The 24,800-nt window shown below is 38.8% G+C and overlaps 1 protein-coding gene across 1 annotated transcript in view; it reads right to left on the bottom strand.

Annotated features, from left to right (window-relative positions):
• zbbx (zinc finger, B-box domain containing) overlaps positions 1–24,800 on the bottom strand; it is a 156,319-nt gene that overhangs the window by 119,133 nt on the left and 12,386 nt on the right. Inside the window, exons 8-15 of the mRNA XM_057838525.1 lie at positions 17,053–17,220; positions 16,006–16,154; positions 15,167–15,400; positions 11,306–11,470; positions 10,718–10,833; positions 10,308–10,438; positions 2,461–2,550; positions 2,140–2,217 (exon numbers count right to left, since the gene is read on the bottom strand). Coding sequence (XP_057694508.1) covers positions 2,140–2,217; positions 2,461–2,550; positions 10,308–10,438; positions 10,718–10,833; positions 11,306–11,470; positions 15,167–15,400; positions 16,006–16,154; positions 17,053–17,220 — 1,131 coding nt within the window. The remainder of the gene's footprint in view (positions 1–2,139; positions 2,218–2,460; positions 2,551–10,307; positions 10,439–10,717; positions 10,834–11,305; positions 11,471–15,166; positions 15,401–16,005; positions 16,155–17,052; positions 17,221–24,800) is intronic.

Raw genomic sequence — 24,800 nt, 5'->3', positions numbered from 1 at the left:
CAAAAAAAAAACAAAAAGAAAACAACATAGGTCACACTATGTGAAGTTTAAAAGGTTTTTTGGACAATTGGCCCTAGCCCAATTCTTTACCCTAATTTACCCTTTACCCTGATTCAACCGTTAAAAGTTGTTAGAATTGCTCCCATTATTGCATTAGTTCCCTTCTGTCTACTTTTGACATGTGGAAGTTTTAAAACTGTTTCATCATTTAAAGATAGATTCAAGATTTTGCCGATTTAGGAGTATTTTCGATAAAAAGTTACTTAGGTTCGCTAGGAAGGTTCTCTACAACAGAGCCTTCCTAAGAAGTCTACCGCTTTAAGATGGCCTCCTCCCCACTCCTGCTCTGCTCTGTCGTCTCGGTGAGTCCGTCTCCCTCAGACTTTTCTCGCGTCATTCAAGTAACGCATAGTAACACACGCCTTTCCATCCTCAGTAACGGTAACGGCGTTGCCAATATGAGAAAAGTAATTTACTAGATTACTCACTACTGAAAAAAATAACGTCGTTAGTAACGCCGTTATCAGTTTTGTCAGTAATGCGTTAGTTAGTAACGCGCTACTGTAATCTGATTACTTTTTTTAGTAACGAGTAATCTAACGCGTTCATTTTTCTACACCAGTAATCTGATTAAAGTTAGTTTCCTTAGTGTCTCTGCGTTACTATTTTTTCATTGCCTCATAGCGTATGTAGAATGAAGAATATTGTAGTCATGTGCGAAGAGCATTTTGAATAGAAAATGCGAAAATAAAAGGTTCCCGGAACGTGTTTCCATGACAACCTCTTAGCTATTTCCTGTTTCGGTCTCGCGTCACTTGTTGTGGGACTGAGGCGGGTGGACATTCGCGCCAACTTGCCAAGTGTTGAGACGTTGCGAGAGAATGTTGATCTGTGGATATCCATGAATGAAGGTTAGTATTTTTCCTTCATTCTGGAGGGTATCAGGAAAAGGTTGGACCCCCCTACATGCGTGGCCGTTTCGTAGCTTTGCCGTAGCAACAACGGGCAGTCATCGCTCCAAGTTGGCAAGCTTTGTTTACATCATATGCGTGTTGCACATTTATGCCGTCAGGTGATGTGTTCGTTTAGCTTCTGTGGGATGTGTTGTAAGTCCGATTGAGTGTAAAGTGCTTAGTTGTTGTAGTTAGTTGTGGCCAAATTGACCGCGTGTGTGTTGAGAGGAGTACTTCCGGGTTGTTAATGTGCACGGCTGCACACGCATCCGCGCTCGCCACCACCTTTGTGTTTATTGCACTGTACAATCCACTTGTGTGTTGTTGATTATTGTGCCGTCAGTTTGCATTGTTTTACATTGGCACTGATATGCTGTTAACCATAACCCGAAATTCAGAAGTTTTGACATTAGGCTTAATCTTAGAGTTAGCAGGGTTTAATTGGTCCGTGGAGTTGATTTCAACAAATTCCTAGCAGTTTGTCAGATATTTGTTAGTTTCAGGGCTCCGGCAAAGGGAGAAAAATGGGTAAAAAGTAACTGATAGATTACTTTTAAAGTAACTTAGTTACTTTGATAATGAAGTAATCAGTAAAGTAACTAGACTACTTTTTTTAGGCGTAATCAGTAATCAGTAATTAAATTACTTTTTCAAGAAATCTGTGACAACACTGGCCGTTATATTCTAATGCCGTTATTAACAACATTAAAAAAGGACGTTATGTCTGGGTTATAAAATTGCATCAACAGCCGTCCCCGCACAGAGAGCGCCAGTCGGCAACAAGAGACAAGCCTGTGAAAGTGTCCAACCCGCATCATTGCCGGGATATCTCTACATGCGTGAAAGCGATGACACGAGTAAATCTCGCGTCACTTAAGACGAGAATTTACTGGGATATGTGTGTGAAAGGGGCTTTAATTTCAATGGTAAGTGTCAGCTTTCCTTTTTTTCATCACCTTCACTAACCTTCTTGGGATAGGTTGTCGATTTCTCTCACAAGAAAATCCACCGTGCGTCCATCTTGCAGGAAAACAATGAAATTAGGACGCTTAAAAAATTGTCGTATTTTGAGCATGTCATGTCATATGTCGAGACAAATGACATCAAATTATACATCCGATGACAAAAGAATGTCGTATGTCGAGGTACCATTGTATTCTTGTTTTATGATCGGGATCTACTATACCTGTTGCTATTTGCGCAGAAGTACGACCTTGTAAAAACAACAATTTGGTGATTGCATCAAGGGAATGCTCCGTTCGCTCTGGGACACAAAAATGAAAGTTAATGCAAAAGTTATGGGAGTTACACATGCAGCAAAGTTAGTCTTCATTAAATAAATGCCTCAATGTTTCTACATTCTCTGTTTATCTATAATTTCTCAAGGTTATCTGAAGCTCTTTTGTATGAACACCTGAACAAGTCAGAATTGTGGAGGTGGTATGTGTCTGTGTGGGTGCCTGCGTGCACGTGCGTGTGTATGTGAGCGTGTAACCTAGCTGCTTACTGAATTCTTCATGTTTAGCCGGCAGCTGCAATTTCCTCAGAGCTTTTTCCGTGTTGTTGTTCCACACTATAATCTCTCCATCGCGGCTTCCTGCACATTATATTTTGGGGCAAAAATAGACGGGTTATTAAACATTTCTCCAATCATCATCAAACAGGGAAAATGTTTTTAATTGAATATTAGGAAACAACAACTCAACAACCATCTCATCTACAAATTCTACATTATTTATAATTTTGACAAATAAAGCAATGATCTTATTATCTTGCAGGTGTTTAATGGAGGTGCGTACATGAGGGATTGTTAAAAAAACAGCAGCTCGCCTGCATTATTCATACAGCCTAGATCCATTTTTCGTATTTTCATACAATTGTGTAAGGAAACAGGTGGGTGGGGGTGGGGGTGTTTGCTTTCTTGGGGTTTCTTGGTGCCAAGGAACTGTTAAAGCAGTGTTTTTCAACCAATGTGCCGCAGAACACGACTGTGCTTAGTTATTGTGTAGTGTCTGGTGTGCCGTGGAAAATCATCCACTTTCACATAATTGATGTAAAAATGTTTTCGGAAAATGAATCTGCAAATGCGCAAAATCTGGTGTCTGTGCTGTGCAATGGTCGGTAATCACGCAATACTCTTCCAAATCAGTAGGTGTCAATAGGCAGCTAATTACATTGTTTAGTGATGCGTAAGCGGTAAGAGTGGCATAGGGGCTAATGGTACCTGCTAGCTAGCGAAACTATAACTGACAGTGTTGGTGTCAGTTTTTTGAAGTTTTTCAAAAAGGAACCGTGCTAACTCACAGCTGGGAAAAAAACATTTAATGGCGGTCAAAAGTAAGCAAAGACCATTTCCTCTCGGAGAGTGGAAGTGGGGCATAGCGATAAGCAAAAGCTATCTTTCTTTTGCGATTTACGCTACAATGTAAAGACGAACTGAAGATAGCATGATTAACTTTTAACGGAGATGCAGTGATGCCCACTCCAAAACAGAAGCCCAGGTGTCACACTGAGCGAGTAAAGCTTATATATATATATATATATATATATATATATATATATATATATATATATATATATATATATATATATTTTTTTTTTTTTATGATTATAAAATGTGTTTTTCTTTGTGTTTGTATGATTCCTATTTTATGCACGACTTTATATTGTTTAGAGTTTGGGTTTCATTTTTACATTTTTTTTGCTGGAGGCAAGCCTTGGAATTTTTTCAGGAAAAAACTGTGCTGTGGCTCAAAAAAGGTTGAAAAACATGGTGTTAAAGTGAGTTCATGTGTTTCATTTTGACAAAAGTAGTGCTATGACAATATATTGTAGCATCTGCAGTCATTTAAAACCATTATATTGTGCAGTATCAATTGCTAACAGATTTTCACAATTCAATCCCTATAACAATGGGACAACACCGTAATAAGAATTCTTTTTATTAGATTTAACTAACTATTGTCATTATAATTACTTGGTTTTACTAATTAGCTGAGAGAAATCTCATGGTTGAATTGTCTGCATCACCTCTATGGACTTCATACTAATGGAGCCAATTAAATTGCAAGCTTCACTCAGTTTTTATTAATTTTTTATTAATATGTGTGGCTAATGAACTGCAGGATAAATATGCCAGTTCAGTAAAAAGGTGACTAAAGTTTTTTTTTTTTTTTTTTTTTTAACCAAAGAACTGATCAAACGCGGTGAGGAAATTGAGTTTATACTTTAGAAAATATTATTCATGAAATAGATTATTTGAATTCGTCAGACAAGCTGCCAAGTTCTCAAGAGGCTTCAATATAGGGAAGCCCGTTCGCTGAGTGACAGCAGGTTATGAATGGAAATAAATAAATAATAATAATAAACAGAACTCTCAACCAGACTTCTCTGCCAAATGATAATGGGGGGGATCAACATTCATCCATATATGCAATAATATTTAGTGTATCCAATTATATATCCATCATGCGTGATAACAAGAAAACAAGAGGATACCAGAGAAAAATTTGGGGGCAAAGTTTTCCAAAGTTACTAAGAATCTCCTCAATCGAGCTTTTGTTAAATCACAAACCATTAATTCCATCCTAACCCTTTTCCCTGCAGTGCTGAGAACACCCACTCTTATCTTTGTTTCCCCCGCAGCCTGAACTTTATCTTTCTCTTTAGTTATCTCAGGAGCTGTTGTGTTCTTAGAAGGCCGGAGCAGGTGTGCAACGTATGCCTGCACTCTGCTACACGGGAACTGAAGACTTTAGTGATACCAGTCAAGGTGTTCCAGCACACTCATTTTTTAAACAAGCTAGAAGCGATCAGTAGCGGCTTATAGTCCGAAAATTCCGGCACATGGGTCTCTTTGGACTTATTTCACTGTTTTTGGGAGTCATTTAGTAATTTATTTAAAGACTAAATGTGAAGTAATTTCATAAAATGCCAAATAAGGTCTCAATTAAAGTAATTAAAAATTGTCCAACAAATAAAGCATGAAAAAATAATTTATATGTTGTATATTTGACAAAATAATCACGTTTCCGAAGTTTGAGCCTGAAAGGGGACGAACCCGGAAGTGATACGTCACGTCACACCGAGAACAGCGATGGGCAGCGCTCCATACGGCCGCCATACAAAGCCCTTCAAACAATGATTCAAACAGGGATATAAGCGATAGATCGAGCGCAAGTGATGAGATCCAAGTTTTTGAAGAGTTGGAGGAAGAGGATGAGGTTGGAATTTTATGTTGGACCGTACATGTTATTAGCCGGACGCTAATCAGGATGCAAACAATTTGCCCAGACTACCTGACATGGAATTGAGACAACACCCATCGAAATTAGAAGATTAGTAAGATACAGGCTGTTAATATTTTTTATGATTTGAAGCATGTCAGCTAAATAAACCACCTACTATTGCCTGGGATCAAAGAAAAGTTTTGACGAATCCCCGATCATGTTGTGGAATGAAACGTAGAAGCTAGCGACGTTAGCTTTTATTCACCTGACATGTTTTGTCAGGTCTTCGGACCCTCTGAAGAAGGCAGAAGTGTTCGCAGAAACATGTCAGTTAAATAAAGCACCTACTATTGCCAGGGATAAAAACAGTTTTGACGAATTTATAAGTGTAGGCAAAATGAACTCAATCTAACTATGATCGGGGATTGCCACGAGTTAGCTTTCGGCTAACGTCGTTAGCTTCTACTGTTCATTCCACAACACGATTGGGGTTTTGCCTCGAGTTACCTTTCGGCTAACGTCGCTACCTTCTAATGTTCATTCCACAACAGTTGGCAGCTCTGCTTTGACAAAGTCATCAGTCATCTATCCAAAAATCACACTTACTTTTTTGCAAATCCTTGATCATAAGCAGACCGGTTGAGGAAGCAGGCATCTTCAAAGTGTTTGTAGCAGAGAACACTACTCGATGATGGCGTGAAATTCATTCGCTTCGTACAAACGTAAGATGTCCATTTATGTGCCCTGCTATCCTTTGGCCACTCATACAACTTTTCTTTCGATTGAGAACCATACATTGCCACACACCGCCGTGGCATCTTACCGAGAAGCAATACTGTTCTATGGCGGACTTCCCTCGCAGTTCTCTGTGTGACGTAATTTCCAAAGATTTCCGAAGATTGTCGAAGAAAAGCATTTTTGTTGTCAAGGGCGTTGCTATGGGTTAAACAAAGAATCTGGAAGGGTTGTGTTAAAAAAAATTTGCTTATAATTGTTTAGCCATTGATATTATTCAAAAACATGGTTGGCCATCCTTACTTCACATCTGGTCTTTTAAGTTATTTATGATAACTGTTGTGAAAACGTTCAATTCTACTTATAATCTTTCCTTGAACACAAGCTATTTTGTGACAGTACACACCCATCAGGCACCTAAATGTCTGTCTGTTTAATCATGTATGCAGACACTCATAAAAGCAACTATATGTAGAGAATGACTCATTTCATAGAAACCACACTTCATTACAGCACTGCATAATTGCGCCTTGTTATTTCACTAAAGTGTTTTTGTCTGTATTATTTTCATTTCTAAATTGTCTCTTTTCATCTCCCCAATCCTCTCTGTAATGCCCACCCCCACAGACCCATTATTAATTCAAGTCATTAAAGTTTAACTTACAAAGAAAAGAGAAGAATGATACATAGTTAGACAAGCACTTTTATGACAAAGTGTATGCACACTTTTAAATGAAAGTCTATTTTAGTCAAGTAACTTGTGAGGGTGTTATGAAAGTACTTTGTTATATTACTGCCAATAGAATGTGGCACTCACATTCGTCATAAGCAACAGACCGTGACGATTCCTGGATCTCACCTTTAGAATAGCAATTAGAATGTCAAGCATAAAGTAACTGGCAAATGCCTTTTGTTACCACAGAAAAAAATAATCATTAAGTATTTTGGGCTAATTTTACATTTCAAAAGTCAACCATATTACGTGAATAAACTACTAGCTTATCTAGCCAATGTTTGCACCACCATAAAGCTCACTTCAATTACTGTAGGTATAGGACTGTGGATTAGATGAAAGATCATCAGGTGAACTAGGGCAAAAGCTGGGTTTTATTTGATCCAGTTATCACCAGTTGCTTCAGAACCGGTACCAACTGGATACCAGGTTTTGGTATCCAACCATAGGAACGCTCTTGATTGGTTGCCAGCCAATCGCATGTCATCTACTGACAGGCAAATATTCATAAATTCTCACCTATGACCTCGGAACTGTATGTAAGATGTACGAACTACAAAACTCTGTGATGCCTCAGTAATATACAGTGCCCTCCATAATTATTGGCACCCCTGAAAAAGATGTGTTTAACACATCTTTTTCAGGGGTGCCAATAATTATGGAGGGCACTGTACATATTAATAGTATTCACTTTTACTTCCAAAGAAATCTCAGAAATTGATATAGTAAGAAATCAATATGGGTTGAATGTAACTTCTAAGAATTCTTCTGAAAATTCTAAATCACTTGTTTAGTTGAATCCTAGAGTGGGTGAAAAAAGTCCTCAAAGAGTTAAGTGTTTTATAGTGTTTTAAAGGGCTCCTCAAACTTAAAGAGTTGCAGACTCTAATAAGCCACAATTGTTGTCTTTTACTAAAATATGTTGTTAGAAACACATATGTTATTGTCATTGATTTAAAAATCTATAATATTTAGAACATGTTTTGACCTACGGTGGGTGACATGTTTTTTGCACGCAATGCACACTGAGGGGTGATGATGCGGTTGGCATGGACTGGGAGAAAAGCTGTGCCAGCTAGCAAGTGAGGTTAGTATGACAACTGGCATGATTTTGTCACATTATGCCACTGGTCAGATTGTTTTGAGACAGATGTTGGATGACTTCCCACCATCGTACCTGCATCCAATTCCAGCTCATCAGCAGTGTCTTTAAACCGATCCTAGGCGGCTTGCATTGACTTTCTGCCATTTGACAGTTTGTATATCCCTTCGTGGTTAGTGGCATCATTGCCGTGTGTTTTTTTGTTTGTTTTTTCTTTTCGGTTTTCCCTGTTTTATTTATTTATTTATTTTTAATCCCGGCCTACTGTCACAGACCCTTTTTGTTTCTCCCTTTTCACATTCATTTGTTTTTTTTGTGTGTTCAATAAACCCTTTTACGCAATCCCTATGTTCTTGTTGTCTGCTTGCTTTCTGAAGTGAGCCGCATTTTTAAATTCCATGGTCAAGCAAGCTGCACTTTATTTTCAGTTGTGTTTCCCTTTCAGGTTTTACCGCACAGACAGTGCATCTGGGTTGCGATTGCTTTATAAAGAAAATAATGACTCTAACATCTCGCAGAAGTGTTTTCCTGTGGTCTAAGTGTTCAGCTGTCGCAGGGGAAATGCAGGTTCGAATCCCGCTGGAGACTGTCATTTAAATGCTTTTCCTGCTCGTGTTGTGAAATATCAACAGTGCTGTCCTGCTCATCACTTTTCCACTCGGGTTCAAATTGGAAGGGCAGAACCGACGACATGTTTATGTAGCTAATGAGTGACACTGTGGAAGTACGACGTCACCGCATTGCGTCGTCAACAACAATGGCGACCTACAGTACTAGTTAAACAAATTTTTCAAATTTTACAAAAACGGTTTTGAATATCAAATTATTATAACTCATACCAACATTTATCTTTTAAGAACTACATGTTCTGTCAGTGGTTCCCTTTATAGAATTTGGAGAAAATCAAATACTTGGGCACACTTACTAATGATGACTAATAATATTCCATACAATATTATTTAACGTGTTAATACTGTACCGTACAAGATTTTTCTTCATTACTAAGGAATGGAAAAAAGTTAACTTAAAAATGCCAATTCTTTATCATAATACTATTGCATTGTATACTAATATTTAATAAATATATTTTAAATGTATACTCTGCTATATTTGTTTTCAATACATACAAGTGTTTTTCATTTTTCAGGAAACACAAAAAACGAGACCCATCTGTTTGTTACATAAACATATATATACAGTATATACATATACATACAGTGCTGCTCGAAAGTTTGTGAACCCCACAGCGATGGTCAGATTTTTTGTAAAAAAAACTAAAATAACCTTATTAAATGTTAAGTTATACCCAAATCCACAATACTGACATTCCAAATAATGGACTGAAACAAAAGAAATAGTTATATTGTCATTCTTTATTTAACAAAAGTGGTTGATTTAAGAAAAACTCAGATATCATGTGTGCAAAAGTATGTGAACCCCTTCAGTTAATAGGATATTGCGCCTCCTTTTGCAGAGATTACCTCAACCAAACGGTTTCTGTAGTGACTAATCAGCCTCTCACATCTACTTTGGGGGATTTTTGCCCATTCTTCGTTGCAGAACGCAGTCAGTTGAGAGAGGTTTGATGGGCGTCTGGCATGAACTGCTCGCTTCAGGTCCCGCCACAGCATTTCAATGGGATTTAGGTCAGGACTTTGACTGGGCCAGTCCAGAACACGAATCTTCTTCTTTTTCAGCCATTCCTTGGTTGTATTGCTGGAATGCTTTGGATCATTATCATGTTGCATGGTCCACCTTCTGCCAAGCTTTAACTTCAAAACAGATGGCGTCAGGTTATGTTCTAGGATTTGACAATATTCCTCAGAATTCATGATTCCCTGGACTATGTGGAGTTGTCCAGGTCCTGAGGATGAAAAGCAAGCCCAGATCTTGACATTCCCACCTCCATGCTTCACTGTTGGGAGAAGGTTCTTTTGGTGGTATGCAGTGTTGACTTTTCGCCAGACATGGCGGTTTTGGTTGTGACCAAACAGTTCAATTTTGCACCTACATCAGTTGATGAAAACTCTTTTTAATTTAGTCTCGACAACACAACTGTTAAAAAAACAAAAAAAAAACTACTGAATTGATTGATTAGGAAATCAGGTTGAAATAATAGAAAATTCCAAAATGTTGAGGGGGTTCACAAACTTTTGAGCAGCACTGTACATCTACGAATAATTTTAATAATTAAAAAAATGACTAACGCAATTATCTTAATATGGTGACGATATGAATTCTTGTACAAAATAAGTGTCAAAACATGTTTCAGTAAATGTTTACACTCGGGTCAATGATGGGATACTTTATGTTACAGTATATACAGTGGGGAGAACAAGTATTTGATACACTCACAATGGGAAAACCCATTGGCAGTGTATCAAATACTTGTTCTCCCCACTGTAGTAGCGAACCAGTTCATGATTGACAAATGAATAAAATGTAATCATATATTGCCTTTGAAATAATAATTTCAAAAAATAACATCGGTCATTAATTTTTTGTGAAGAAATAGACATTTTTCAACAATAAAAATAATAACACGAGACACACACCTGTGACTAGAGTCTGTGGAGGTTGGAAGGCAGCACAGAGCACATCAGTGCGATGATGAACAGCACCCTTCCACTCTGATGGCTCAACATCAGACTTGGTGAAGGAATTTCGGCGAAATACTGTCAACATCCTACAGCGGGAGATAGCAAGAAGGTTGGTGATGAGCTGAAGGCGTGAATAATGGCCTTTGAAAGCAGCACTCAAAAGACTAATAAAAACTAATTAAGTGACTTTGGTCGGGATGTGAATGTTGCACAAAAAAGGCTCACAGTACTTTTTTGAAAATTATTTACTCTACAGAAGCCCCAAAGATAAAGCTGAAATTTTCATCATAAAGACTAGAACTGTAGTTTTCAGGCCTTTTTCTAATTTGCTGTATAAAACAGTCAAAACTACACCTCATAAGTACCTCTCCCAACCCATCACCAGTAGGCCTGTTCTCAATAGCAGAATGTGTGTGATGGCCACAGCCTTGCCCAGGGCAACACTCATTCGATGGAGGCAGCGGCCATTGAAGTCCCACACCTGCAAGAGGCATGAGGAATGATTAAACTTTTGGTTCTTCTCATTGTTCATTTATATAGACGGCAATATACAGTGAGCATTCACTGCCCGCCCTCCCATTTGCAAGTACATGGATTGGACATTTAATGCCATCATTGGGAGAGAATTAGTTCATAATTATTCGACTGTATACCCTCTGCATTGTTGTTGATTAAATTTGGATGTCGTGCAGGTGATTTAAAGGATACTGGATGTGTAGAGCTGATGTGGTTGATTAGTAATAATTACTGCACGCATAATTATCACTTCTATCCAGGAATTGTTTGTGTTTTCCCCACTGCTGGGATGTTTTGAAGAACCAAGCGCATTATGGTTTAGATCAGCATAATTGAGCTAAAAATAAGTACATTTTCACAGAAGGTAGCACGAAGAACACTTACCTAGTTTTGAAACTGTGAGTTACTGTACAGGATATGCATACATGTTCACTCACTTTAACCTCTCCATCAGTGCCCGCAGTGAACAGCCGGTTTTGCGTTTCATTCAGAGCCATAGTGGAAATCTCAGCATTGCCATGGCAACGATGGATTTGCTTAACCTTTTGGCCCGTGTCAGCCATCCAGCAGATCACAGAGGAGCCTGTGTCGCTGCTTATTACCTGCAGCGGGAGAGAGAAAGTCAGAGGATATCAATCATTGAAAGCAGTTTGCGCTGTGCTATGTGTTGAGAAATGATTACTTTTAATGATTGTGTTACATGCTGAGAAATGAAGATTTTTAATGATTCTGACATATCATGCATGCGTCAGATCAACTGCCAAGCTAAGCCAGGAGTAAATTGTAAAAGTTATGTTGCTGTCAAATGCAAATATATCCAAATGGAAAATGTACCGTCTAAAAACCCAAAAATTGGAATGACAAAGTTGTCCCTCATTTGCATTTAAGACACAAGAACGTGGCTAAAGGGGTTTTTAAAAAATAATGTAATCTGAAAATGTATTCTATCAAACCTGCACTGAATTCAACTCTGTGTTCTCAAGTTATTACCTCAGCCAACCACAAAATCATTGTTTAAATGGCAGTCACTCCATTGAACAGTCTGTCAATCCAGTCAGTCAAGTAAAATTCTGTCAGTCCGCCTCTTAGTGATTCAGCCCCACCTGTCCACCTTTTAGTCAGTGAGCTCTCCTGATTTTGATACTAGAGATGTCCTGATGTTTTTTTTTTTATTCTTATATTATTCAATTCTTCCTAGATATCTTTTGTTGATATTGCTCCGATACCAATCCAATACCCATATTTATAGACCAGTAAAAATAATGCAGCCAGTGACTGACGAATCGTATTAAAGTGAGCCCTGCTGGTACCTCCTCCAGAAATGCCCTGTTTACAAATATTACACAATTCTCTGTTACAATCGTTTCTAAAGACAAGCAGCACCACATAACGGACATGTTTTCCTAAAGGTTTGCTTTACAGCAGCTGGAAAAACGTGACTTTGTCGAAGACACACGCGAATAGCGAATTGGCTCCGATCTTGTGACGAAATCCAATACGGTCCAATACTCCTAAAGTAGCCGTATCGGATTGGGACATCACTATTTCACACTATCCTCAAATAAGGTATGTTATGCAAATTACTAATTCACACAGTTGATTTTTAATAGAGCATTACATTCGGCAGTTGTTCTCATCTGTCAGTCTCTTCAACTGTACTTCCCTCAGTAAGTCTGTCAATCAGACTGTCAATCATTAGTTCATACATCCAACAGTCAGTCCACTAGTCTCTAAGTCAGCGAGTCGGTTAGTCCATCAGCCAATCAGTCTGACAGTCAGTTGAAAAGTTGTTCATTCATCTCGCCGTCAGTTATTCCATCTTTCATTTTTCAGTCAGTCAAGCTGACCGTCGATCAGTTTGTTTTTCAAGGCTGCTGCGTGAAATCTTGCTTTTTAATGTCCAAATCTGTCCTGCAATATAAAATGCATAATTACTAGTGTTGCACCGATTCTATTTTTTGGCCCCGAAACCGATACCTGGCTGTGCAGTATCGGCCGATACCACTACCATACCGGTACCACTTTGTTTGAAATTTAAAAAATATATATATATATATGTATTATATATATGGCAGAAAACACAGACAATACTGAAAAAGCAGTTTCTGCTCTTGCACTCCTCTTTAAAATAAACTGCTGTAATTTAAGCCAAAACAACAGTTGTGTTTGATAGAACAATATGTGCTGCCATAGCAGATTCATGGTGCATTAAGCCCCCAAACAATTTTTAATTTGCCCGTTTAACCCCCGTTTACAGACGTTTTTGTTTCAACCCAGCAATGAAAACAAGGTAAGTAGTTATATTTATTATTCAAAATGTCTGTCATTTTTAGCTTAGAATCATTAATTGAGGTCTTTTAAAAAAAAAAAAAAAAAGACTTTAAAAATTATTCACTCGCATATTTTAAACTTTTAAACAAATTACGTCACAATGAAAAAAATGGCGTCTGTAAAAAAGTCACGAATATTTACCTGATAACTATTGTTAAATTGTATAATTTTTTGTTACTGTTGCATTTTCCCTTATATGTTAGATAATAAATAAACGATCCAAACAAGAAAAATTGAGGAAAAAAAAGTTTAAAAGGGTAAATATATGACAAAGAAAATCTCGACCGCTCCTTGATGTCTGCGATTTCTGCATCGCGACCCTTGTTATATTACCATGTTTCACCCATAAAATCCCCCAAAAAACCCAGCTGTGGCCAGTCACAGCTGTGTCTTGACACTCAGTGAAACGTGCAACATGGAGTTTTTGGATCTAAACAAGGTAAGTCCGCGATAATATCTCGTTAAAGTCATGGCGTGTGTAATTCTGCTCTCGCGTGCTCTCACCTCCTGATAGGGTTTTGCTGTTTAAAAAACTTTTTTTTTTTTTTTTAATGCCCTCCTATTCAAATTTTTTATTCCCCCAGAAAATTGAGGTTTTAAGCTTTCCAAATGATGCATCACACATGCATACCGGACAAATGTGAAATTTGGCCAAATTGGGGGTCTCAGAGCAGAACTTCAAGTCACCTGAGTGTTTTCCGCCATATACAAAGTGAACCCAGTTGAGCTTTTTATTGCATACCTGGTATTGGTGACAATAGTTAAATAAACCTTTGGCTCGCAAAGTCAAAAATAGTGCTAAATTTGTGAAATTAAAACATGTAATACTAGCCCAATGAATGAATGATGAATAAACTTTATTAATCCCTGAGTTTTGGCTATCAGGGGCCAAACAGTGCAACTTTCAATAAATTATAAGTAATAATAATTGACCACAACATCCTGCATCTCTATTAGCCACCCTCTCTCTGCACCAGCAGCAACACACACTTAGCCACTTAGCTTAGCTTACTTTGCTTACTTCTACAGCACTTTTTATTATAGGCTTGCCACCTGTCCTTTGAAATAAGGAATCGTTCCGGATTGGGAATTAAAAGTTACGTTCTGTATTGAACCAATACGGAATATATGTATAAATAGATACATTTCTATGCATTTTAGGAGTTTTGGGGATGTCCCTTTTTTTGTCGCCTGTACGGCTTTGGGCGCGAGGGGGGCATCCCTCATTTCTATTTCATAAAGGTGGCAACCCTACTTTTGAAACAGGTCTCAAATTACTGCGGCATTTCTTTCAGTAAAAGACCATAAAAGTAAAGTAGAGGAAGTGAGCTGACCAGGGTTTGTTGCTACGGTCCAGCCCCCTTTCTCTTGGTAGCAGTTGCTGCTGTTGTAGCCTCAAACTCTTTGTGTTGGTTCACATTTCGTCTTCAAATGTTTTAGCAGGTTCAAGGTATTGAAACTGACTGATTTAACTCCACCTCTCGAAACTCTCAAGCCGCAAATCTTGCATGCAGCTATTGTACTCGACGGAGATTATAAACTGAAATATTTCCAGACCGCCGACATTTTCCTCTCGTAGTTTGTTTTTCCTACATATGAAAAAGCTGCCCCGGCAATTGGTTAAGAGCGACTATTGGCCCGCTCTCATTGGTCTGGAGCAGGCCAATAGCGGTAGCTGCTCGGCATGCAAAGGGATCATGTGTCATCACACAACGGAGAGTGAAGTGAGCATCAGGAGAAAAAAATGCTGCGGTCAAGTGTTATAATACTGGACCCGTAAATGGTATCGGCGCCCTCTTTGTTGGTACGCGCCAATACCAATACCACCATTTCTGGCCAGATGGGCCCCCTTGCCGATACTGGTATCGGTGCATTTTTAATAATTACATAGTTTATGCTCAACTACTACAACTGATTCATCAACTTGCCAGCACATTAAGTACAACCAAGACATTTAGTTCACTAACATGTCTGAAAAGACTGTTGTAAAGCACACAGGTGACAGGGTGCTCGTGACTGCTGGTCCTCGCCTCCTCCTTGGTGTTCTCCAACAAGACAAGCAGGCTATTGAAGGTAAGCAGCAGGAGTTGGCGCTCTTCGATCAGGAGCAGGTGTGTGTGCGTGTCACCCTGGGTCGCTGGGAAAACGCCACCCAGACGGTGAATACAGAGCTGACTTGAAACATCCCATAAATACAGAGCCTGCACAAAGAAAATGGATGCATGGAGTTTATATCAGAGTGCAAGGTTGACTACATTTACACAAATAAACTGCAATATTATTTTGACAGTAATCATAAAATAATCATAGCAACAAAAAATGACCAAAGATGGATGACCGCTCCTCCCGAGTTTCTGCACTGCATGCCTCAGAGTGCCTCTTAATGAGAAGTCTGCCATATTGGTTTACAGCACCAAATAAGATGAATGTCTCTGGTGCAAGAACACTTCCAGAGGAAAGTGTGGTAAAGCTTTCAAAGCTTCTTGCAGTGGCAGATGGTGTTTAAGAAGAAGGCAGATGGAACATAAATCACCTCTAAAATATTTATTCCCCTCAGAAAATCTAAAAGAGAAGGCAAACATGCACAGTGCTGCAACAGGAGGGGTGAAGAGAAGCAACAACATCATTTGTGCAACAGAAAGATAGCACACTTGGTAGAAATGCTGTCATAATTCTAATAAATGGAGGCAGCTGTGTGAAACAAATCTTACTAGGTCTCTGCAATAAGGATTCGAAATTAGTCATACAATGATTCTTAGTAGTCATTCTCTTTGCAGTGCAGACAAACATACACAAATATTTGTACCTTATCTTTGGAGTAGCTAAGCAGCTGGTTTTTCTTCTGCAGAAAGCGAACAGCGGTAACTGGGGCAATGTGGCCATTGAGTGCATACACTGGCTGGGAGGTCACGAAAGAGTTCCACAACAAAATCTGATGATCTGCACCTGCAGTGGCTACAAACAATCCAATAATTTGTAATTAAACAACTTAAGACAGAGGTGTCAAAGTGGTGTCAAAGTTTTGTAGTGGGCTACATCGTAGTTATGGTTTCCCTCAGACAGCCGTCATGACTGAACCAATATGATTGCCTCATATTATTACATAAGCAACAAAATGGATCAGAAATCAGAAGCCAGTAAAAGGACTTTGTTCAACAAATACTCTATTTTTATAGAGGGACTAGCAACAAGAAATTTCTGCAGTAGCGTAACATTTTCAAAAGTGACAAAAATCTGCATTTTTTTGTATTTTAGAAAGAATCATGAAGTCGGTACTCGGAATTTCCTTGTGCAAGCCACATAAAAGGAAGTGTTGGGCCAGATCTTACCCTTGAGCCTTGAGTTTCACACCTGAGACTTCATGAATGTTTTCAAATTGAGCTGTCTATGTAGCTTTCAATTTCAGCAGGTACTGTCATAACTTGAAGATTGTCCACATAGCATTTTCATCAGGACCGAGTCTATTCTGCTTTCTGAAATAGTGCGACGGTACCCCTTGTCATACTACAGCAGTTAGTCAAGTCGTACGACACTTCCCCTTGTTAAACTATAGCAGTTGGCCCATAACCACAAAGCATATATCCGTTCTGTTATTACACTTTCCCTTTTACAGAATTCCTTCCAGAAATAGATTTGTGAACCAAACCATATGGTGTGTCAGTACCCAAACATCATGTTTTATAACTGTTTGTTCACATTAATTTTTTAGAGGGACAGATGGTGATAACTGTAAAGCCTGACGAGACCAGATTATCTCATGATGATTTTTAGTTTGAACACAAATTGTAAATAAAGCAGAAGTTGCAGATTGACTTATAGCTACAGTTCATTATAATTATATTAATTCACTTGCCAATTATCTTAAGTTCGTGGTGATGGTCGATGTCCCACACCCCGCTCCTTGTAAGGAAAGAGGTCACCCGTAGGCTTTTGTTGTTCTTCTGCCTCCAGCCAATCACCATGCTGCTTTTTGGTTTAGTGCTGCATGACACAAAGGCATCCAGCGAATCCAGGTAAAGTACTGTAGGATGTAAGAAGGTAAGAAGAAATCAATGTACAATATGGCTCAAAAAGAAATCTTTATACATACTGCTGGGCTGTTTATAACACTCAATGTTAAATGTCATTGCTCTGTGACAGACCACCACAATACACAAAATGATTCAGAATGCCCCATATTATGACAGATAATATGGACAGGTGTCTCCGTATAATAATCGGAGACAAAGGAAGTAACGTCACCATTTTTAGTGTGGCATTACGGCATTCTATACAATTAAGGCGAATGAAAGACTTGGCATTCCTGCTCCTCTTTACTTTTCCCCAACCATTGTTTACAGTTTATCCTATAGAGCAGGGGTCAGGAACCTATGTCTCGCGAGCCATATCTGGCTGTTTTGATGAGTGCATCTGGCTCTCTGCCAACCCGTAATTTTAATTGTGGAACCGGCTGGCTTGTTTGACATGATCGAGTTGTGATGAGCCGATGGTGCATTCACACATTTTTGGAGATCTTCAAACATATGTCTCAATGATATGCTTTAATTCGGTGCCCATTGGTAGTCCGCCCGTTGCAGATTGGATAGAAATGGCGTTATTACAGAGCTTATCTCGTGCGTTAAGTCTCAGCGCAGCCAGCAGTGGGGCTGGCCCCTCTCGACTCCATGCCAACCGAACTTATAAACAGTATATAAAAAATGTGTCGGGAAAAATTAAACCATGAAAGAGAACAGCTTGGTACCCCAAGTCACAGAGGCGTACAATCAGTTTCACTTTCATGACTTCTTCGCCCGTCTGGGCCACTATTATGTACACGTCCCCTGGATGTAGTTTCCACATCCAAGAAATATAGGCAGCACCACAACATGTTTGTATTTGTTATTTCCCAAGTAGTGAGTGTGCAACTGAGCAACGATTGTAATGACCCAGGTATCGATGGCAGGCTTTCGTTCTTGTTTTCTAAATATTTATTTCAATCACAACTCGGCAACTGCTCGTAAAAGCTGAGCGTGCCCTCACATTCACTCCCACATGATGCGTGCACGAAAAAAACAGTGCTCACAAAACGACTCAGACAAGCTGGCAACAGAGTATTAATCTCGAAATTTCCCGCCAGCAAGTAATGAGTTTCCGGTTCAGAGGTAAATCACACGGACAATGGCATAACACATGAGGCTGGTCCTTTCTGCGCATAGGTGATCTACGCAAATACAGGCATAACAAGGCAGAAGCGGAGGGGCTTTAAACGCACCTTAAACGTACTGCGGTCAAATATAAAAATAGTGTGCAAAAATTTAAGGAAGAACGTTATCCCTACTAGTGTAGACGTAGCCAAAAAAAATTTGAATATTGTGCTCTTTTTTTTGCAACAAAAGTAGTAAAGTAACAACCATCAACATCAACAATCAAGATTAGAATTGTATTGTTACCTGAAATGTTTGCTTGCTGTGGTACGCAATTTTTATGTCTTTGCAACTACTAGACACTATGACACCCATCATTATCGAAAAATACATACCTGGCCTTCCCCTTACAAAATGCTAATCACCTCATTGGCAGACGCTAATCGCTAATCTTTCTCCTAGTCTAATATTCACATCGCCACTTTTTCCAGGCTATATTATACCTCAGGGGTCAGCAACCATGGTCCTTGAGTGCCACTATCCAGCTTGTTTTCCATGTCACCCTCCTTTGACACACCTTGATCAAATGATCACTTCATCAGCAAGCTCTGCAGGAGCCTGATAACGATCATGATTATTTTGATTCAGGTGTGTTAAAGGAGGGAGACATGGAAAACAAGCTGGATAGAGGTACTCGAGGACAAGGGTTGCTGACCTCTGTTATACCTCATAGCCACATAGACAGATGGGGGAAATGGCATAAAACATATGCCAGATACAACCACTATGTTAATGACTAGCGAACTACAGACTGACAACACACGACCCCTGGACATCAAGACAAGATCGTGTGTGTATACATATATATATGTATATATAAAGATTTTTAAATACTACTTTGTATCAAACGCCGAATAGAAATTACTAAAAAAAAATTATTTATTTATTTATTTATTTTTAAAAATCAAGAAAAACATTGTCGGTGGGTGGGACACTGACTTGCCATGTGTCTTGTACATGGCCAGTCAGGCTGGTTCGCCAGACTAGAACATTGTAGGTTCAATTGTTAATAGGTTTCATATGTATTAAAATAATAATTTTCCAAATTGAATGAAAAATACAAGTTATATCCTGCTAAAAATTATCATGACAACACTGTGTCTATTGCTCTTATTTCAATTGGATACTTCCAGTGCTTTCACTGCTTCACTTTAAAAGACATCCATCCTAATTAAAACAGTACGCGCTCACCGCAAATCCACCATAAAGGAAAACATGGCAACCACAGTGGAGAATTAGCCCACTTTCATTTGCTCGCTGGTATTACAGAAAAAGTAATGGACCTTGCATCATCATCATCCATCTCAATTAACACATTGATTGAGGACATCTGAATTGAAATCCGGACATTCTCAATCAGAGGCAGTTCGGCGGAGAAATAACTTTGGCGCGCCAAGATGTCATGAGACAGTGAAAGGTCAAAAGTCACACCCAAAAATATTTATGTCTGATTATTTTTCATTCATCATAAGATTTCCATTTTTCCATTCTGGGACTCAAAAGCTGGGTAGATTTCTCAGAGAAAGATGTGTGACTCATCCCTGATTAATGAGTTCTTCCCTCAATGACTGACACGTACAAATCATGAGGTCTTTGTGATCCACAACAGCTGCTTCAGCCTGATTAAACTCATGTCATTTTACTTTCATTTCTTTGGACTTTGGAGACGAAAGAGGAAGAGCAAAAGATTAAATCAACCCTCTTGTTCTGAGGGTAAATTATAACGAATACTCAGGCAGCATTCATTGGCGTGCATTCAGGCATTTCTCAGTGACAAACTCAATGCTTCCCCGAGCTGACTTCCAGTCCCCCAAGGGTGTGTGGCAATCCCAATTTCTTCCTAATTCCCTCACAATTGAGACCATCTGTACGCTACCCAACTCACTCTGGTGGCCCATCCATAGCAAATGGTAAGACTCCCACTGGTACTGCAGGGTGGGAAACTTCAAAAAGAAGAACAGCACCCGCACCCCAGAGGTATGCAAACACACACTCTCCACTGAGGCACACACAAACCTCCCGCCCTTGCTCGCAATTCACAAACACCGCCTGAAAAATCGCAATTAGCCACCACTTTCCTTGTGTCGGCTTTGTAGTCTTTGTTTCCCCTTAACTTGCTTTCGCTTTGTTTTCCCATTAGTTGTGCTTATTTATGAGTTTACTCTTCTTTCTCCTCCTCATCGGGATCCCTCGCTGACGGCCAAGTTGGTCTCGGAACGATGCAACTGCTGACTCATTATGAAACAGCCCAATGACTCTGAAGGAGAGATGGGGCTGAATGATGCAAGCGATCAATGATACAATAAAGCGACCTCTTTGTCACCTAGGATGAGCTGAAGTGGGAGAGTCTCAAGAGGACTGGCCTTAAGCTCAAACTTCATGCCAGCAGTCAAAAGTCTGGCTGAGGAAGTAGATGACTCAGGACTCATCCTATCAACTCATGCTGCATTTGCTGTTATTGTTGTAATCCTGAATAAATGAACATCAGCGTTGACACTGGTATGCAGGTTTCAAGGTGAAAACATGAATAACAGAAAATAAATATTATGTCCTTGTGATATTTCAATTTTTCTCCATTTGTTTTGTGAGAGAAAGTGTGCACTTTTAAGGGGGAAAGAAGAATGTGAATGATTTACCCATAAGACTGCAGTGCAACATAACAAAAACAAGTAAATGATAATTATTTCGGGAGGTAGTGTCGGTGTACTTGAGATTTTGCATATTGCAAATTTCCTTTTGCATGGGGAATTTGTGGCCCCTTGTGGAACAGCCTTCTGTAACAGTCTATCAGTCTGTACACGTCAGAGTGAATGTGAATCTCAGGATTGATTATTTTCTATCTCATATTGAAAACTGTATTTAAACAGATACAGGGGATTCTAAATACTAAGAAAAATCCAACTCACATTGCAAAAACGACCCATTACTACTACTACTTATCAGTAGAGATGTCCCGATCGATCCGATCACGTTATTTTCAAAGTATCGGAATCGGCAAAAAAATATCGGCCATGCCTTTTTTTAATATACAGTGTATATATATATTTTTTTTATTAAATCGTTTTCTAATTGTATTTAATGTTACAGACATAATATGTTACACTCATCCAGAGTCTTTAGTTTAGGCTTAAGGTAGGGTTATCAAATTTATCCCGATAACGGCGGTAATTAATTTTTTTTTAAATGTATCACGTTAAAATATTTAATGCAATTAATGCATGCGTTGCACGACCCACTCACGCATTGTCACTTTCAATCTGTAATGGCGCCGTTTTACCTATATAGAGAGATAAAAGGCAGCGTAAAATGAGTAGAGTGAATTTTGGCAGCCTTTGGAGCCTTTTTTTAATTGGCTAAAGCCTTACAATCCCTCTCCCTATGAATAGAAATATCATGGGAAGCAAGGTAGCAATTGAACTTTTTCTTAACATCTTATGTTATTTCCCAACGCAGAGAAGATATATCAATTGGTAGCACTACGCACAATCATGGTTCCACTTCCCATCATGCATTTGGGCATGGCTACAGTATCATTTACTGAAAGCTCAACAAATACACAAGATGGCAATATTTAGTCACAATATACAAAGTCACAAGTCTCTCTATCCGTGGATCCCTCTCACAGAAAGAATGTTAATGATGTAAATGCCATCTTGAGGATTTATTGTCATAATAAAAAAATACAGTACTTATGTACTGTATGTTGAATGTATATGTTCGTCCAAGTTTTATTCATTTTTTTCTTAATGCATTGCCAAAATGTATATGATCGGGAATGATTGGAATTGAATCGGGAGCAAAAAAAAGCAATCGGCTCGGGAAATATCGAGATCGGCAGATACTCAAACTAAAACGATCGGGATCGGATCGGGAGCAAAAAAACATGATCGGAACAACCCTTTTTATCAGTATACAAATGTTACTCACAGTACATTAGAAGTTATATATTTATACGCTAATAGGGCTGAAACGATTGCTCGAATAATTCGAGTAACTCGATTTCAAAAATTGATTGAGGCATTTTCTCCGCCTTGAGGTATCATTTAATTTTGCATTTGCCCGGACTATTTTTAATGCGGCACAACGCGTTGCCATCACATGCGTAGAGGAAGAAGGGAGAGGCAACCACACATGAATATAGAGGTAACGACAAAGAAGCCGACGAAAGCGAAGAGAAAAGCACCAAGAAAAAGCAGAAAAGGTCAAAGGTGTGGGAGCATTTCAAGCTGGCGACCAAGACGAACACAGTTTCATGTATTCGCTATAAGACAGCGCCTGCATAACACTACCGATGCCCGGCCCTAGCTACCTGCGGCCCCGCCGACGCTTCCACACCCTCGCCTAGCTCCCACTCCACCGAAGGCACCACGTTCACTCTGAGAGCGGAGGAGCGATACTTGGGACAAGGTAAAATTAAGTTAACGTAGCGCTAATAAATAAGATTAATGTTGCTGTACCTTGCTATCGTAACATTAGCCCTGCGGAGGGCTAGGTTTCTATTAATTATAACTACTGTCGTTGCTTGGTTAATGTGTCTTTAATACAGGCTTTATTTCATCCACAAAAACACAGTGCTGTAGAGTGATGTGGGTATAAAATAGCTTAAAAGCTAACTGTCAATTTTAGCGCGGTAGTCATTGATGGATAAAACACCAAGTATCACTGGTGCCTAATGTGCTCCAATACAGCAGGTGTCATACATTTATTTTGAACACTGCAAAAACTCAAAATCCTATCAAGACTTACAATTTAGACTTAAAATTTAACAAGAACTTAAAAATAGCTTGACACAAATGGAAATTCAATTATAACACGTGGGGAAAAACACCTAATTTGATGTGCGTTATCAAGCGTAATGACATTTTTAGGTAAGAAATAAGATTTATTTTTATTTTTTTTAGATCTTTAAGTTTTTTTTGTGAAAGCAATGAATTTGTTGTTGTTTTTTTCTAGTCACATCTGAGATGCAGTTGTTGGCTGTTTTCAACAATGTACATCTAAAATAAAGACATCTAAAAATGGTTCAATACCAGGTGAAATGTCTTGTTTTCCCATGTATAATTGCTGTTTACCTGGGGAAAAAAAAATGTTTTATCCGATTACTCAATTAATAGATGGAAATTTCAGTAGAATCAACTACTAAAATGTTCGATAGCTGCAGCCCAATACGCTAGTACAATCAGTAGCCAATTACACATTTGTTGTTAGTTTTTTTTTTCTACATTTACTTGCTGTGCATCATTTGGTAGTAATGATACTACTGATAGATGCTAATGTTGGTAACCAACTAATTCTTGGACGAGTTGAAAATTTTACATGTCATGTCAAGCATTTTTCACCAAATAATCACTTGCTTTCTTCTAATCCATATTCATGCATTTCATTGTTAACAGTACCCACTGACTGGGGGCTTCCTTAGTTTTGCATTTCTTCATCATGATCACCGATTTCATCTTATCATCTGCTAATGATGGAGTTGAAACTCATTAGCGGTCATGGGAAAGAAAAAATAGCAAAATGGTGGGCAGCAGTGCTCTTGGCCACGATGCTTCTCAGATGCAAAGTTGAGATGATACAAGCTCATTAAAAGGTGACAGTGACCTAAACCTTAACTTTTACAACAAATTTATGCTGTGAAACATCACAGAGCATGAATACTAGATGTAGGTTCAGCCTGCCTAGACAAACAGAATACTACACAGTGTTCCAGTTGTGCTACAGATGCGCAGAATGTAACCAAATTACTGATACACCGATACCCAAGTTTTCAATACATTTACACATTTGTATAGGACCTCAATTCAAGAACAGTTGGGGTCAATCTTCATTTATTTCTATTGCTGAGTTGATAAATACAATTTTTAATTGGCTACAGCCTTAGCATGAACTTCTTTTTCTCCCATCTTTCAATGGGGTACCGCACGCTACACGTCACTTCCGCTCATTAATATTTATGACGTTAGCTACTGTGGCTCTGCTGTTAGCTAAGGAGGGACAAAAATGAATGGAAATAGTGTACGAGGGAGATGTTTATAGAGCTAAACATACCAATTATGTCTGAAAATGATGTCCCTGGTGCCAAATTCACTCGTAAAGATGTGGAAGAACATACAAATGTTCAGTTAAAGAGATGGCTTGAAGGTCGAGGGCTGAAAAACACGGGCAAAAAAACGAGCCGACCTAAGCTTACCCTTAGCTTATTTATCGACAAGTTTTTCTTACGCCACTGACAATGGCATTCTCCTATTTCAACAATCTATCCTTTACCACCATAAACCCTGTCTTTCTTATACTGGACTGTCTCAGAAAATTAGAATACACAATATTCTAATTTTTTGAGACAGTCCTGTGTATATATACAGGACTGTCTAATTTTCTAATTTCCTGACTGTCTCAGGAAATTAGAATATTGTGTATT

This window comes from Corythoichthys intestinalis, chromosome 6 (assembly GCF_030265065.1).
Source record: "Corythoichthys intestinalis isolate RoL2023-P3 chromosome 6, ASM3026506v1, whole genome shotgun sequence".
NCBI lineage: Eukaryota > Metazoa > Chordata > Actinopteri > Syngnathiformes > Syngnathidae > Corythoichthys > Corythoichthys intestinalis.
Note: the sequence above shows the minus strand (reverse complement) of the source record. Positions and strands in the feature narration are given on the sequence as shown.